Source organism: Saccopteryx bilineata, chromosome 4, assembly GCF_036850765.1.
Source record: "Saccopteryx bilineata isolate mSacBil1 chromosome 4, mSacBil1_pri_phased_curated, whole genome shotgun sequence".
Lineage (NCBI taxonomy): Eukaryota > Metazoa > Chordata > Mammalia > Chiroptera > Emballonuridae > Saccopteryx > Saccopteryx bilineata.
This window is the reverse complement of record NC_089493.1, coordinates 76,494,187-76,510,799: the sequence shown is the minus strand read 5'-3', so window position 1 is coordinate 76,510,799 and position 16,613 is coordinate 76,494,187. Positions and strand designations below refer to the sequence as shown.

Here is a 16,613-nt window from a genome sequence, read left to right as displayed (position 1 = left end):
ATTGAGGATTTGGTTGTTTTTATTTGCTGGGGGAGGGGTAATGTGGCTTATTTTGTATTTGGCTAGTCAAAAAATTGAGATAAAACTGCCTGGCTAAGAGTAAAAACGTAAATATCATTCTTGCCTGAAGGCAGTGTTAGATGATATTATTAGCATATTAATAATTGTTCAAAACTTGTCTTACACGTCTTACACGAGTGGTCAAGTTGTTGAAGAGGTTTGATTGTTGTCCTTATGTAGTCATGTAGGCTTGTCTATTTTGTCTATATTGCTCAATTTCTGGCAGTTCTATTTCATGTACTCAACAGATTTTTATCAGTTACTTAATATGTATATGACATTGTTTTATCCCTTTGGGCTTTGGAAATTACCAAGATTGGTAGTACACAGTTCCTAAGAATCCTCTCCATGATTTCTCTGTTCTGCCCCTACAACATTCCTAGAACTAGATTTTTATCACAAAAGCATTTATTTATTTATTTATTTATGAGAGAGGGACAAATAGAGACAGACAGGAAGGGAGAAAGATGAGAAGTATCAATTCTTCATTGTGGCACCTTCGTTGTTCATTGATTGCTTTCTTATATGTGCCTTGATGGGAGGTGGGGGGTGGGAGAGACAGCTACAGACGAGCCAGTGACCCCACACTCAAGCTGGTGAGCCTGCGCTCAAGCCACCAAGGAACCTTGGGGTTTTGAATCTGGGTCCACTGCATCCCCCGCTGACATTCCATCCACTGCGCCACCACCACGCTATATCATGAAAGCATTTTCTTTTTTTTTTTTGTTTGACAAGAGACAGAGTCAGAGAGGGACAGATAGGGACAGAAAGATAGGAAGGGAGAGAGATAAGAAGCATCAATTCTCCGTTATAGCACCTTAGTTGAGTTGTTCATTTATTGCTTTCTCATGTGCCTTGACTGGGGGGCTACAGCAGAGCAAGTGACCCCTTGCTCAAGCCAGCGACCTTGGGCTTCAAGCCAGCGACCATGGGGTCATGTATATCATCACACGTTCAAGCCGGTGAGCCGTTGCTCCAGCCAGTTACTTTGGAGTTTCCAACCTGGATCCTCTGCCTCTCAATCCAATATTCTATCCACTGCCACTGCCTGGTCAGGCATGAAAGCATTTTTATGTGGATATGTATTGATGACAAACTCTGTGAAACCTAGATTTTGAATTTGTTCCCTCCAGTTTTGTTTTTTGGTTTTTTAAATCAGAATCCAATTAATCTGGCACATAGGTGTTCTGCAAGTTGCTCATGGTATTTGAGGTTAGTAATTACATCTGGAGTACAACATTTTCTTTTATAAAACTTTGTCACAAAATGAACACAATTCAAAGTCTTTTGTAAATCAGTTTTAATGGTTGCTTATGGCTTATATTTCTACGCTTTTTGAATATTGTAATATACCACAAGAGCTACATTAAATGTAGGCAAAAAGGCAGACACAGAAATATGGCAGTTCTTTGGGTGCTGTGGTCTTTTTCTGATAGTGCCAGTAGGCTTTGATAACTTGATAACTCGTGTTTGACTATTATAGTTTCTATCTCAAGTAACAAATAGTTCTAAGCTAGGTGCCATATCTGAATCAGTAAATGTAAAATGACAAAATTGACTTCTGAAAAATTTCAGTTATTTAAACCCACCAATCCAAACATCTCTTTCTTGAACATTATTTACCTTAACAGAAATTTGAAAAAAAAACAACCAAACTATTCTTAGCAGGTGATTGTTAAGAAGAAATTCTGAGTAATTTGAGGAAGGTCATTGAGACAGGTCAGCTAGAGATGGACACACAGCCTGCCTAAATTGGATGGATGCTACCTGGCTGGAAGATGGAGCTGATTGGTGGATCAAAATCTTGGAGGGAAACCTTCCGTTTTTAGTTAAAATGTTTATTAGAACTATATTCCATGAAATACTATTGTGTGATGCTTATTTAACTATTAAAAAGTGAAATGATCACCAATAATTATTATTATTACCCTGCTAAAGGTTGTTTTAAGTGAATTTTGGTATGTGGAAAATGTTTCATTGAGTGGTACTTAGTAAACTTTTCTATTTCTTTAAAATATGAACTTCATAATAAATGTAGAGTTAGAACACAGCATAATTTATAAAAAATTTGTTTCTATTTTGTGTTTATTTGCTGAAGCCTATCTTTATATTTCTTTAGGTTTATGTGAGATTAAGGCCATTCTTCAGGGAATTCCTGGAACGAATGTCTCAGATGTATGAGGTAAACATGCATGAGCTAATTACATTAAGTATTTTTATTTTATTCAACATAGTACCCATATTTAGATCATGTATAATGATTACTTCTTTTCCCCTGAATTTATAGATCATTCTTTTTACTGCTTCTAAGAAGGTGTATGCAGACAAGTTACTGAACATACTAGACCCTAAAAAGCAACTGGTCAGGTAAATTTAAGTAAGAAATAGTGGAAATGTCTGTCACACTGATCTATGAAATTACTATGATTATATTGAACTTCTATGGCCATTTTCAGTTGGCTACATATATAGAGATTTGTTGTGTTGAATGGTGAAAAGAAATGAATTTTTAAACCCCCAAATTCTTTAAGAGTTCCTAATGATTTAACTCCAGACAGACGTTCTTTAAATAAATACAAAGATTAAATGTATTTATTTCTTGTTACATGTTATTCTCACTTCTTTTGGTACTGGGGGAAGAGCCAGGGTATGTGGAATTTTTCATTGTGTGTGTGATGTTTTTACATCCTTATGTTTCTGAGATATGATGCATGTTATGTCACCTTTTTAATGGCATAAAGAAATAAAAGAGCAAACTTAACTTTCTTTGAAAAAAAGGTTACATGAGTCTAACTGGAAATTTCAGTTTTGCTTAGTGACTCAGGTTACCCTGATCTAGACTCAGTTCCTTGTAAGTGTGTCCTGAGCCAGCAGATGCAGTGTGTCATGGTTAGGTGGGAGTGCCTTGGGTAATTTTAAAACAGTTTTAAAATTACATAGTTCAACTGAGAGATACTAAGACTGCAGTCTTGTTGCATCCTGTAAGATGTAGGAATTCATCTTTGTGAGTTTTTGACCACAAGCTGAGAGATGCCACAAAGGCCTAGTAACAGCCTTAATAGCTGAGGATTCATTTTCCTGCATTACTTTCTCCCATATTGTCTTAGTGAAAAATTCTAAGCTTAATTTCTACTATTAATAGTACCTTTATTATTGAGTGATTGCAACTATGGTGAAAGGCTTTATCTAATGTCCACACAGTTTATCAGTCCACGTTTAGGAGATTTTCTTTCTTGTAAATAGAACTGTGATTTTTTTTATCTAAAGGATTAAAATTTGTCCTTGTAGTTAGTTTCCATTTTATCTTTCATATAAGCAAGCTTCAGACATACAAAACAGAAAATGTATTTTCATAAAAGTATATTATAATTTATGCTTATTTTATCCAACTTCAACAAAAGTATACAAATAAATGGTTTTGCTTTAATCATTCCTTCTGAAAATTTCTATTTGGTACCTCCAGTGTTCCAGGGAACAGTGGTGAGCAACACAAGTCCTTCCCATCTTGTAGCTTACTTTTTTTTTTTTTTTTGGTGGCAGAGCCAGAGAGAGCCAGAGAGAGGGACAGATAGGTACTGACAGACAGGAAGGGAGAGAGATGAGAAACATCAATTCTTTATTGCAGTTCCTTAGTTGTTCATTGATTGATTTCTCATATGTGCCTTGACCAGGGGGCTACAGCAGACCAAGTGACCCCTTGCTTGAGCCAGTGACCTTGGACTCAAGCTGGTGAGCCTTGCTCAAACTCGATGAGCCTGCGCTCAAGCTGGCGACCTCGGGGTTTCGAACCTGGGTCCTCTGCGTCCCAGTCCGATGCTCTATCCAGTGCTCCACTGCCTGGTCAGGCTTGGAGCTTACATTTTATTAGAGGGCAAATTGTACTTATGCAATTATAATGTTATAAATTAACACCCCTCTTTTAAACTAGTTTTCTAAAATCTACACATTTAGGAGTTTAAATTTATCTTGTTGCATTTTGAAAAACTTAAACCAGGAAAATCTTTTTGAACTGATTCATAAGAGAGCTATAGGGAATTATCTGTGTTCTTTGACAACAGAGATCTCTATGATCTCTGAATCCCAAGTCCAGATGCAATTTTGATGACAGTTAAAAAGAAACTATCTTTCTAAAACTGCAGATACATGCTATTGACCCTCAGATTTCTGGAAAACTGGACAGAGGCTATAGCAGTGGTTCTCAACCTTTCTAGTGCCGTGACTCTGCAATACAGTTCCTCATGTTGCGTTGACCCCAAACCAAAAACTAATTTTGGTGGCTACTTTATAACTGTAATTTTGCTACAGTTATGATTTGGAATGTAAATACCTGATATGCATTATGTATTTTCCGATGGCTTTAGGCGACCCCATTGGGGTCGCTACCCACAGGTTGAAAACCACTGGGCTATAGTATAATTTAAAGTGATCGAGCCCTGGTAGGGTGGCTCAGTTGGTCAGAGCATTGTCCTGAAGTGCAGAAGTTGCTGGTTCGATCCCTGTTGGGGTACATACAGGAACAGATGTTCTTGTCTCTCTCCTGCTCTCTCCCTTCCTCTCTCTAGTCAATAAAATAAACATTTAAAAAATAAAATAGCCTGACCAGGCAGTGGCGCAGTGGATAGAGCATCGGACTGGGATGCAGAGGACCCGGGTTCAAGACCCCGAGATCATCAGCTTGAGTGAGGGCTCATCTGAACTCAAGGAAAAGCCCACCAGCTTGAACTCAAGGTCACTGGCTCCAGCAAGGGGTTACTCGGTCTGCTGAAAGCCCGCGGTCAAGGCACATCTGAGAAAGCAATCAATGAACAACTATGGTGTTGCAATGCACAATGAAAAACTAATGATTGATGCTTCTCATCTCTCTCTGTTCCTGTCTGTCTGTCCCTGTCTATCCTTCTCTCTGACTCACTCTCTGTCTCTGTAAAAAATAAATAAATAATTAAAAATTAAAAAACAAACAAACTAAATAAATAAATTAAAATAAATCACTAGTATCCATACACCGTAAATACAGAGTGGGGCAAAAATAGGTTTACAATTGTTTGTATGGAAAATAATACAATAACAAATAATAGTATAAGCGTATACTATGTGTTTCATGTACTCACAACTATAAACCTATTTTTGTCTCACCATGTATTCAGTTGTCTCCTGTCTTGGGTGAGTTTGCTGCTATTGGGAGAAAAACATCAGTAGTGACTTTGCGTGTACATGCTTTACTTGCCTCTCCAGTTTCCTCAAATCCTAATGTTTATGCAAATAAAATTACTTAAATCCTTTCAGTTAGTCTATTTTTCAAAGTAGTACTGTACTGGATGGTCATATAAGTATTCTTTATAATATGGGGGAAAAAATATTTATACCTTTGCCATCACCACTAGCACTGATATTTTTAAGGTTGAATTTTGTTGGGGTGTTATTAGAACTGAATAATTTTGTTGGTAGAAAGTGCCCATTTCTTGAAATTGCATGATTAAAAATAAAGGAATGAATAGACCCTACCTAGCTCCTGAGAAATTGTTCAGTGGGATTAAGACACAAGGAAGCCAAACTACCAAATTATTAATGCCTGCAAATGGAATATTTCAAGGTGATCTGTAAAAATTATAAGTCATATACAGAGACTATTTTTGAGTGCTAAACAAAGATTATATAATTATTTCCATGTCACTTAAGTATAATAAAACCTTTAACAACTTTTTTAAATGATACCAAATTTTTCAACCTAGTATCTATCATTAGTGAAACATCAGTTTACTTGTTATAGTTAGTCTATGGCCATACCACCCTGAACGCACCCGATCTCGTCTGATCTCAGAAGCTAAGCTTGGTTAGTACTTGTATGGGGAGACATGTTATAATTAAATCTGAATTCATTTCATGCAGTTCTGTGTCTTCAAATCACACACACACTAAATTAAAAGAAAGGTGGCTGTTTGGGAAAAGTTGAAATGATGGAATGTTTTGGCCTCCACACCTTTTCACAAAAACTGTAAGAGAAACTAAAAAAAATTTTAAAAATGCCAACACAGAACCACTGCTTCTTATACGGTATTTTCTATTCTGGAATGTATAAGGATAGGAAGGCTTTGTGGTCCTCTGGTTAGAACAAAGAACTGGGAGCCAGGAGGATCCTGGGTTCCAGTGCAGGGTAACCACTGACTTACTATGTGACCTTGGGCAAGTCACTGGTACCTCAGTCAACCATCTGAAAAATTGGTTAAAAAGCAGGACCTTGCTGACAACCAGATGCTACATCTGAACTGAGCTTTCCTGGGTAAATAAATTACAGAAACAATTTACAGAGTTTTTAATACCACTTTATAAAATTTAATATAATGTTTTGGGATAAACCAAAGTTCTTTAAGGCATGGTAATATTTGGTTGTAAGGTTTCAATAGTTGCTAAGAATTTTTATAGTAAAACTGTAGCCCAAAGCTTAGACCCACATTTGTATATGAATTTCGAGACAAAATAATAACCTGTAAATCCTATGTGTGTATGTATGTTTTATTATATGTTGTACTTTTTAGCATTTTTTTGTTTGTTTTAGTAAATTTGTACTTTTATATTTAGGCACCGACTTTTTCGTGAACATTGTGTTTGTGTACAAGGAAACTATATAAAGGACTTAAATATCCTCGGAAGAGATCTTTCAAAAACTATAATAATTGACAACTCACCACAAGCCTTTGCATATCAGGTAGGAAGAGGGTTGCTAAACAAACTTTGATTAGTAAATCACAATGAGGACAAATGCTGCCAAACAATATGAAGAAAGAACAGAATTTTCATTGCTGGAATTTCTCTGTTTAATGTCACATTGTAGAAATAGAAATGCCAAATTGGTATATTACTTGTGAGAAAGTTTCTTTTAAATTGAGTACAACCTAAATAAAAATCTGAGTAGTGAATGTGAATAAGAAGGGACTGTAAGATATACATCATTTAGTAGCATTCTTATGAGTTTTTACATCAGTAATTTAATTGTGAACATGTATGAGAATTACAAATAGCTTAACCATGTTCTTCTGGGCTGCCTGACATTCTTAAATATTTTCTTGGACTATTTTGTCAATATATTTGTACCCTTTGTTAATGATTCTTTGACTAGAGATGAGCCATCCTTGTAATATATACATATTTTACATTATAAATATGTTCATGTGATCTGTTTGAGATTTCCTTCACAATAAATTGGTACAGAATGGGAATGGTGGAAAGTGAATTGCGAATAGATAAAACAAGATTTGTCCTTAATTTTATGTGTTTTAAAATGTCCATAATAAAAAGAAAAAAGTGCCTGACCTGTGGTGGCGCAGTGGATAAAGCGTCGACCTGGAAATGCTGAGGTCGCCGGTTCGAAACCCTGGGCTTGCCTGGTCAAGGCACATATGGGAGTTGATGCTTCCTGCTCCTCCCCCCTTCTCTCTCTCTGTCTCTCTCTCTCTTCTCTCTCTCTCTCCTTTCTAAAAATGAATAAATAAAATTTAAAAAAAATCCTGTTATTGGTTAGCAATTTAGTTTAAAAAAAAATAAAAAGAAAAAGAAAAAAGTGGGTAATAGTATATGGTATTGAAATACATTCCTTTTTGATCACTAGTTCTATTTCCTTGCCTGTTAAAATATGTTTTTAAGAATTTCTTCTTAGTTCCTAGATAAAAACATTTGTTATCCTCCATCTCAAACACAATGTTCTGTGTAAATGTTTAAAAATATTTTATTCTAAAGATTGTTTACTATAAAACAAATAATTTATATTCTTGTTTTTAGCCTCTTTAGTGAAATAGCATTCAGTTTATTTGTTATAAAATAGCATTAAGTCAATTTGTTATGTTCCTGTATTTTAGATTATCCTGCTATTGGGAATAAAACAATGAATGGGACATGGTCCCTGTGTATAAGTACAATATGTGCTCTCTAATAGTGTTTGTTTAGATTGGCAATACCCCTTCATTCACAATGCCTAGAATCAAATAATAACTGTTTTTTGAATGAGTAAAGCAATGTTTTTAGTTATGTTAAAGCAAAACTTGTTTTAATAGATCTTTCTTGTTAGGTTTTATATACACTAAGAAGAAATTATGCTGAAAACCCAATTAGGCTTTGAGTTATTTCTTTTTTAAGCTTTTCCAAAGTAGGAAGATGTAGGCAAAAAAGAGGATTTAATTACTTATTTATCATTTTAGCTATCTAATGGAATCCCTATAGAAAGCTGGTTTATGGATAAAAACGACAATGAACTCCTAAAATTGATTCCATTTCTGGAGAAGCTTGTAGAACTGGTAAGTCTATCTTACTTATCTTTTTCTGTTATCTTTTTGTTGGTTCAACTTCATTGAAATAAATACTTTAAATTGTTTTAGAAAGTCAGTGTGGGGCCCTAGCCAAATAGCTCAGTTGGTTAGTGTTGGCCCAATATGCAAAGGTTGAGGATTTGATCCCTGGTCAGGATACATACGGGAACAGATTGATGTTCTTTTCTCTCTCCCTTCCAAGACTGTCTCTAAAATCAATATATAAATTTTAAAAAAATGTCACTGTTGTGGGAGATTATGGAAAAGGATTTACAAGCATTATCAAAACTAATAAGTTAAAATTATACTTATCAATATTTTTAAACATTTATAGATTGAAATTTTTATTTCACTTGGCTTCCTCTTGCAAGTCACTAACTGGTTTTGTTAAATCGATTTCATTTTGTTTTCTCAGTTCAGGCGTGGAATTATTCCTTATGCTACTAAAACTATTCTGGGAATTTTTTCCTATATCCATGGATTAATTTTAAAACTAATATATGAACTAGAATTCAGTGGCTTAATGCTTTTATCTAGCTTTTGGTTTGGCCTCTACTGCATAATTGTTCTTACAAAATTAAAACTTTAATGGCAGTTTTTTTAATATAAATTTAATTCTAAGTTAACTTTATCAGTAATACAGTGGTACCTTGAGATACAAATTTAATTCGTTCTGTAACTGAGCTTGTAAGTCAGTCAACTCATATATCAAACTGCCGATACTGGACCCGTGTACAACGCGCCAACTAGCGGCAGCTTCCCGAATCACGACTTGTATCCTGGAATTTCGCTCAGATCTTGAACAAAAATACGGACTGAGTCGCAGCTCGTATCTTTAAAAAAAAAAAAAAAAAAAATCGTATTCGTATCTCAGGGTACCACTGTATATTTTTCTTATTATATTACTGCTTAATATCTATATTTTCTGCAAAGTAAGAATGTTCATAATGGTATAAGGAGCATGTCTTTGAAATTACGTGGCCTTTAAATTTAATTTCTTTTTCTCTGCACAGAATGAAGATGTTCGACCTCACATCAGAGACAGATTTCGCTTGCATGATTTGCTGCCCCCAGATTAAGTACAAAGACTTGTCAAATCACTGAAGGGGGGAGAGAATGCAGGACCCTTTTGGACTAAGACAAAACATTGCCATTACTGTTGAAATTTTGCATTTTTGTACCCCGTCTTGCTTTTCTTATCTTTGGTGCCCAATAATAATCAAGGGTTACAGAAAGAGACTATCTCAGATTGAATACATACAGTAGGTAGGCTAAAACAGAAGAGTCTTTAGAACTAGTGCGACTCCAGTGAAATTTTTTTATGTACAGGACATCTGCAGTTTATAAAGAATTCTGTTTCTGCCACCAGCAGTTTGACCTGTAGTCACACAGGATTTTATGATAATAACAGAGATGAAAATGGACTTTTATTTTCTCTCTGTTTGGTGCTCTAAGTGGGTTTGTAGCCACTTTTCTGTTACTTTAAGATTCTCATTTCAACAGGAATGGCCAGTAAAAGTTGTTTTATTTTTCCTGTTAAGGTTTATAACCTTTTTACATTTTTGACCTGTATTAGATTAGAATTTCATTATGCATTCCTTTTAGTTGAGGCGCTTCATAGTTTTCTGGACATAGTCAATTTTTAGTTTTTTATTATACATTTGAATGGCCGTTTTCCTGCTTTGTCTGCCTGCATATTGTATATTTGTTTTAAAATATTCTCTACTTTTAGTCCATGTAAGTTTCATTTAGAAAGACATGCATTTATATTTTGTTTCTGTAATATTCTACTATAGGTGAAATCTTTTCAGAAATCAAGAGACTGGGTAGATAAGAATATATGAATGACTAATATTCAAATGATTTAAACCATTGTGATGGCATGTATCCCCAAATGGTAATATCTTGCAATGGCACACAGATTTAATGGATAAAGGTATACCTCAGACTTCACTGTGCTTACCAATCTTTGAGGAGAATGTGTTTGGTCACCTTTTGGGCTTGATTTGGTTACTGCTGCCTTTGATTTCCTCCAGAAATGAAGTATTCAGCACAGTGACTTGGTATTTTTAGTTATTTTGCATGGGCTGGTAGTACCTCTGTTATGCTCTCAGTTACAATCAATTTAAAACTCTGTATAACAGTCCTGGTACCTTACAGTAGCTATGCATAATCCTGTGGCACAGTAAACTCCCAAGCCACCAATGCAGTTACTATGCTCTCATAGTGGTTTTCTATGTTATATGAAAATAGTCTTCAAGCCTTGGTTCTCTAATGCAGCTACCACAAGAGGTTGATATTTTTATAGTGGCGTGTAATCTCCTTTTCAGGAGGCTTTTTATGGAAGGTAGAATTTGTAAAAGTTAGTATGCTTTGCCTCTCGACTGCATTAACATGCCACAGGCTCAGACTGTTTTTGTGTAAAGGATGTCAAAGAACGGCACTTTTTCTAAAGAGAAGTTTGATATTTTGTATGCTTGTTAAGAAAGTACAGTATTGGAAATTAAAGGTGGACAACTGATAATTGAGGAGTATGTCACTTAATTTTTTATGTATATTACCTGTTTACTTGTACAACTTACTGTACAAATTACATGCAGCTTCATTTTCAAATGAATCCTTAAAATAAGGAAATCTTTTTAGGAAAACATTTAATTTTTGTATTTTTGATTTTAAAGGCATGAGTTATGTCATTTTCAGTGTATTAATGAAGATTTTAACTTTTCATCAGGTTGAGTGTTTTCTTACTATATTATCTGTTGTGTATGTAGTTAGCATATTGTGTCACTGAACTGTTTAAAATCTAGCATGTAGAGCAAGCCTGTTTTGTGGAAAATCCTTATTCATTAAATAATCATGGCAGGTTTTCTGCAAAAAAAAAGCAGAAGCATTTGCAATTCAGAATACTGGTTTTTTTGTTTTTGTTTTAATTTAAAGAAAGGTATTTTGCTTGCAGGAAAAAATACAGATTCATTTTAATGAGAATCTTTGAAATGTATTTATCTTTAGGGCATCTGGGCATCTTTATGCTGTTTGTCTTCTGTCTTTCTTGAAATAAAATGTACATACATTACCTTTACATATGCTCTTGCTCAAAATTGTGAACCTAGTTACATTTCTCCTTGCTCCCTTTTTATGCTCAAACAGCAAAATCCAAAACCTATAAAAGATCTACCCTTTCAGCATGCGTTATAATTGCTGAAAGCTTTTCTGATTAAATACAGTCTCAAAGGGCTTTCCCATAACTTAAAGGGAAATGTAAGCACCTATACCTTTGTGCCTATGGGCACTTTAAAATTTAAACTCCCACTTTTACTCATCTCTTATTAATAGTAAAGTTGCTAAGGAGAGTTAGTTCCCTAAAGTGACTGACAAATGAAGCAAGTATAACAAGATTATGTCAAGAAATAAACTAAGGGAAAGTTTGTATGGCCTGAAAAATTTCGTGAGACCAATTTAATACATATATTTTTTTCATTACTTGAGTCATTTTAAATTTAATACAAATTTTTGAATAATTTGTAAAGATAACTATCCAGCTTCCTTCCACAATGTTTTATCTTCTTATTATCCCTTTTCTTGATCTGTTTATAGAGGTTATCTTAAACACTTCCACTTAGTTAAGCGGAGGTGTATGTTTTATGAACTGAGGTGTGCCCAGCCCATACAGTTCACGCAAGAAACATGAACTCTTAAAAAAACTGACTATAGTAAATGCAGGAGAGATGGATACCTGATAAGACACAGCAAAAGTGACCTGTAAACATATTACAGTTCTGAAGTACATATTATAATTGTGATATTTCCAGTGATGTCTGACTTTTAAGACATTCTTTTAAATATTTGTATTATTGTTAGAATGTTTTAATCAGTTGTGTTTTTTAATTCCATGTAATATACGTAGCCCTAATCAGATTTATATCACCAAATTTCTCCTTGGATCATAAAATAGTAACAATCTGAAACCATAAGTTGTTTTATATTAGCTAGTATGTATATTTATTTACCTGATGGCTTTATCTTGTTTCCCAAAATTTTGGAGGAATTTGTTGAAAGCATTGTGACTTCTCTATAAATGGTTATTTTCTTATAACTGTCAGTGAAAATGTATGTGCACATTTTTTTCTTTATTTCTCTGGTTTTTCTGTTTTGTTTTTTTGTTGTTGTTGTTTTTAGGGTTAAACTTAAAATGATTTAAAAAGAAAGTTCTCTTTGGCCAATGACTTTTTCAGCTAGATACTACTTTCATTCAGCCTTCTAAAGAAGTTCATTTTTCATTGTTTTGTTCAGTCAACTTGTCTGAAAAGAGACTTCATCTCATCAGTGAAGAAAGTATTTCATTATTCCTACAAACCTTTACAGCAAGCACAGAATTCTTCATAAGGACCAGATCTTTTCCACGTCTTGTCAAACACATAAAGCTGAAACATAAAGGACGCTGAAGCCTTCATTTGATTGTACTAATATGATGGTGTTATATACTACATCATTAGGTAGTTAAGGTTTTCTGACCTGATTTCTCTTTGTCTTCCTAGATATTTATTTGTTATCTCCTTTAATCTTGTGTATCTAAAATTAACTTAGTTAATAGTTACCCACCGAATAACTATGCCAAGCAACTAGGAAAGAATGTTTATTTTATTTCCCCTTATAGGGGAAGAGTGAACTGGGAACAAAAATGTATGGGCCAAAAGGCCTTAGGTTGTCATTCATTCACTTTCTTATTCCTCTCATGACTTATGTTCAAGTATAGTATTTTTTCATTGCTGATGTGCTTGATTATGTCATAACTTTTCATGTCTTCCCTGAGTTGAAAGCCTACTAGGAACCTGTATGAAATACATTTTAAATATTCAGAATAAGAACCACAAAACTGAGTATCTTATATTTAAATACTACTTAAATTATTGAAATCCAAGTCTCTCTCACTAGAGTACATTTTTATAAAATGTTTCTCTGTAACTTGAAATTACTTGCCCAGGGGCAAGAGTTCTTGGGATATAATGTGTTTTGAGAAATTTTAAAAAAGGGGATAAGAAAGCAACAAGTTTATACTTACTTTATTGTTTTGATATTAGTTAGTATTTCAAAATACATCAGTAGTTCCCAAACCTGACTGTTCATTAGAATTACTCTGAGCTTTGGAAATAGATTCCTGAGGCCCACCCCCTGCAAAAATTGTCTTATTGGGTCTATACGTGACCTGAGAATTCTGTCCAAGTGATTCTAAAAGCCAGGTTTGGGAAATCACTGTTTTAAATGTGGCAGTGGTTTGAGAGTAGACAACAAAATAAAAGTTTACCAGACGTGTCTGTGGTAGAGTTTTTCTTCTCTTCCTCCTCCCCTCCTTTTCATCCTCCCCTTCCCTCTCCTTTTTCCCCCTCTTCCTCCGGCCCTTCCTCCTCCCCCTTACTTTTCCCCCCTCCTTTTTTTAAACTGGGACCAGATTTTACAGAACTTATTCAAGATACATGGAGGAATAATAAAGAAGATTGAAGCTACTGCTCATTATCATTCTTTCATACTTTTAAGAGTTTGCATTCCTAGCACTTGGAATAGTTGATCATATACACAGCTGAAGGACGTATCCCTGAATGAGACCATTATATATAAACTGTAAAATATTTCACTATTTTTTTATTTTATAAATCTTTGTAGAAATAAGCAATGAAATACTACTTTCATCTTTTGAAATGGGATTTTTCAAGGCATTGTCCTTTCGGCATTAAGGTAGGGGGGAGTTAATATTCTCTCTGCCTTTTTCCATGTGAATCAATATGAAGTCATTGACATTTAAAAATCTCAATTTAATTTCTACATATATACTATGCAGTATAGCCATGAACAAGCAATGTAGACTTAGTTTTCTCATCTTCAAATGCCCTGATCACCCTACCTCACAGGGTTGTTGTGGGGATAAATAAAACTTTTATGGAAGCACTTTTCTTTGATGATATTTTATGAGCCTTTAGAGACACTGTAATATCTAACAACTTGTGTAGTGCTCTTTTTGTTTAAAAGTGACACAGTTTTTTTTCACATTTCTTTCCCTTTTGATGATCTTTAGGACAGACGTATAAGGAACATAATGTAGGTTACATATAAGAGAACAGGCTTGGAGAAGGATGTTACCCAAGACCTTTTAAGTATTTTGGGAGATTTGGATTCAAATATCACATGTTTTCTTCCCAAGGTCTTGGCATTCTTGTATAAGCATATTTGTACATAAATACAAAGCTTCCTCAAGTTATAAATCAATTTAGTTAACAAAATGTTCTTAGGAATAGAATTCACTGTAAAAGCTTGTGGTACAAACTAGGCCATAGAGTTTAGCAATCCAATTTTAATTTATTTTTTCCTTTATTTATTGATTTTTAGAGAGGAGAGAGAAGGGGGTGGTGGGGAGGAATGGGAAGCATCAACTCCCCATATGTGCCTTGACAGGGCAAGCCCAGGGTTTCAAACTGGTGACCTCAGCACTCTAGGTTGACTGCCTTACCCACTGCACTACCACAGGTCAGGCAGTCCAGTTTTTAAACTAGAAAGAAATTCCAACTTCAAAGCGCACACCTTTGTTTTACAAATAGGGAAGTGTGTCTAGAAAAGTCAGATTAGAATCGAGGTCTCAATTACAATTAATGTGGCTTTGGGAGGAATGACATTCTTAATTTCTACAACTACTGTCGTGCAGAAGTGAAAACATTTGAATAAAACCTGAAAAAAGGGGTTTTAAAAACTAGAGATCAGATGACAAAGAATCAGGTTATAGTGAGCTAAAATAATAAATTTGTCCTTGATGGACTAAACTTGAACCAATGTAGCTAAAATAGCACTGGTCCTACCCATCTGATAAGATTTTTTTTTTCTCTAGCTTTTATTGAGTAAGGTTGACATAATATGTAAGTTTAAGGTATTCAGTGTGGCAATTTGATGTACAGATATATTTTGAAATGTTTACCACAGTAATTTAACACATCCTTTGCCTCACATGATTACCATTTTTTTTATGGTGAGAACATTTAAAATCTTTAGTAGCAACTTTGAAGAATACAATACAACATTATTTATAGTCACCATACTATATATTAGAACCACAGAACAAGGTCCCCACAAAACTGGAAGTTTATAACATTTGGCCAATACCTTATCTTTTCCCCCACTCCCCAGCCCCTGCTGTGATTAGATCTTATAAAATAGCCTGGCCTGTGGTGGCGCAGTGGATAAAGCGTCGACTTGGAACACTGAGGTAGCCAGTTCAAAACCCTGGGCTTGCCTGGTCAAGGCATATGTGGGACTTGATGATTCCTGCTCCTCCCACTATTCTTCCCTCCCTCCCCCAAAATGAGTAAAATAATGCACAGACAGGTTTGAGAGTCACTTAAATAGACACTTAGAAACCAATGATGGTTTTAGATGAATAGTTGACATGGGAGTATGGTTAACAGGAGCATTAAGTTCAGAAGAGCTGAATTCAAGTCCTTAACATCCATGTACTTAACAAAGCTGCTGAGCCTCAGTTCGTTCATCTGTAAATGGGTGCACCAAGATCTGCCTTTCAGAATTTCAAAGATGAAACATGTCAAAGCATGTTATCAACTATAATGCAATATACAAATAACTACCAAATTGAAATGTTAAAGCAGCTAGTTCTCTTGAGTGTGTGAAAGATATACAGTTTTCAGCGATGACTGAAGTTAGAAGGGGCAGAAATAGGCAGTACAATTGGTATTACACATGTCTGGGAGAGTTTTCAAGAAGAGACATGAGCAGTAGGGTACATTAAAATGAAAACGAGAATAGGTCATCTATGATAACGTTTTGGTGAAAATACACAGTGTTCAGGAAAAAACAGGTGATGAGGAAACTGGAGAGTAAGTTGACTGGTTTAAATAAAAGTCTGGTAAGTAGATGGGGTAGCAGGCTCATATAAATTGCCAAGTTAGAAGTCTCTCAGCCTGACCAGGCAGTACGCAGAGCATTGGCTTGGAATGCTGAGGACCCATGTTTGAAAACCCGGGGTCGCTGGCTTGAGCCAGGGCTCACCAGGTTAAGCATGGGATCCTAGACATGGTGCCATGGTCGCTGGCTTCAGCCCAAAGATGGTGGGCTTGAAGCCCAAGAGCCCCAATCACCTGGTCAAGGCACATATGAAAAAGCAATCAATGGCCTGACCTGTGGTGGCACAGTGGACAAAGCGACCTTGAACGCTGGTGTTGCTGGTTTGAAGCCCCAGGCATGCCTGGTCCAGGCACATAC

At 35.2% G+C, this 16,613-nt stretch overlaps 1 protein-coding gene across 4 annotated transcripts in view; it reads left to right on the top strand.

Annotated features, from left to right (window-relative positions):
• CTDSPL2 (CTD small phosphatase like 2) overlaps positions 1-11,379 on the top strand; it is an 85,979-nt gene extending 74,600 nt beyond the window's left edge. For all 4 annotated transcript variants that reach the window (XM_066276610.1, XM_066276611.1, XM_066276612.1 and 1 more), the window contains 5 exons: positions 2,180-2,242; positions 2,348-2,427; positions 6,637-6,763; positions 8,250-8,345; positions 9,371-11,379. In XM_066276610.1, the coding sequence (XP_066132707.1) occupies positions 2,180-2,242; positions 2,348-2,427; positions 6,637-6,763; positions 8,250-8,345; positions 9,371-9,436 (432 nt within the window). In that variant the 3' untranslated portion in view covers positions 9,437-11,379. The remainder of the gene's footprint in view (positions 1-2,179; positions 2,243-2,347; positions 2,428-6,636; positions 6,764-8,249; positions 8,346-9,370) is intronic.
• Positions 11,380-16,613: the final 5,234 nt, after the last annotated feature.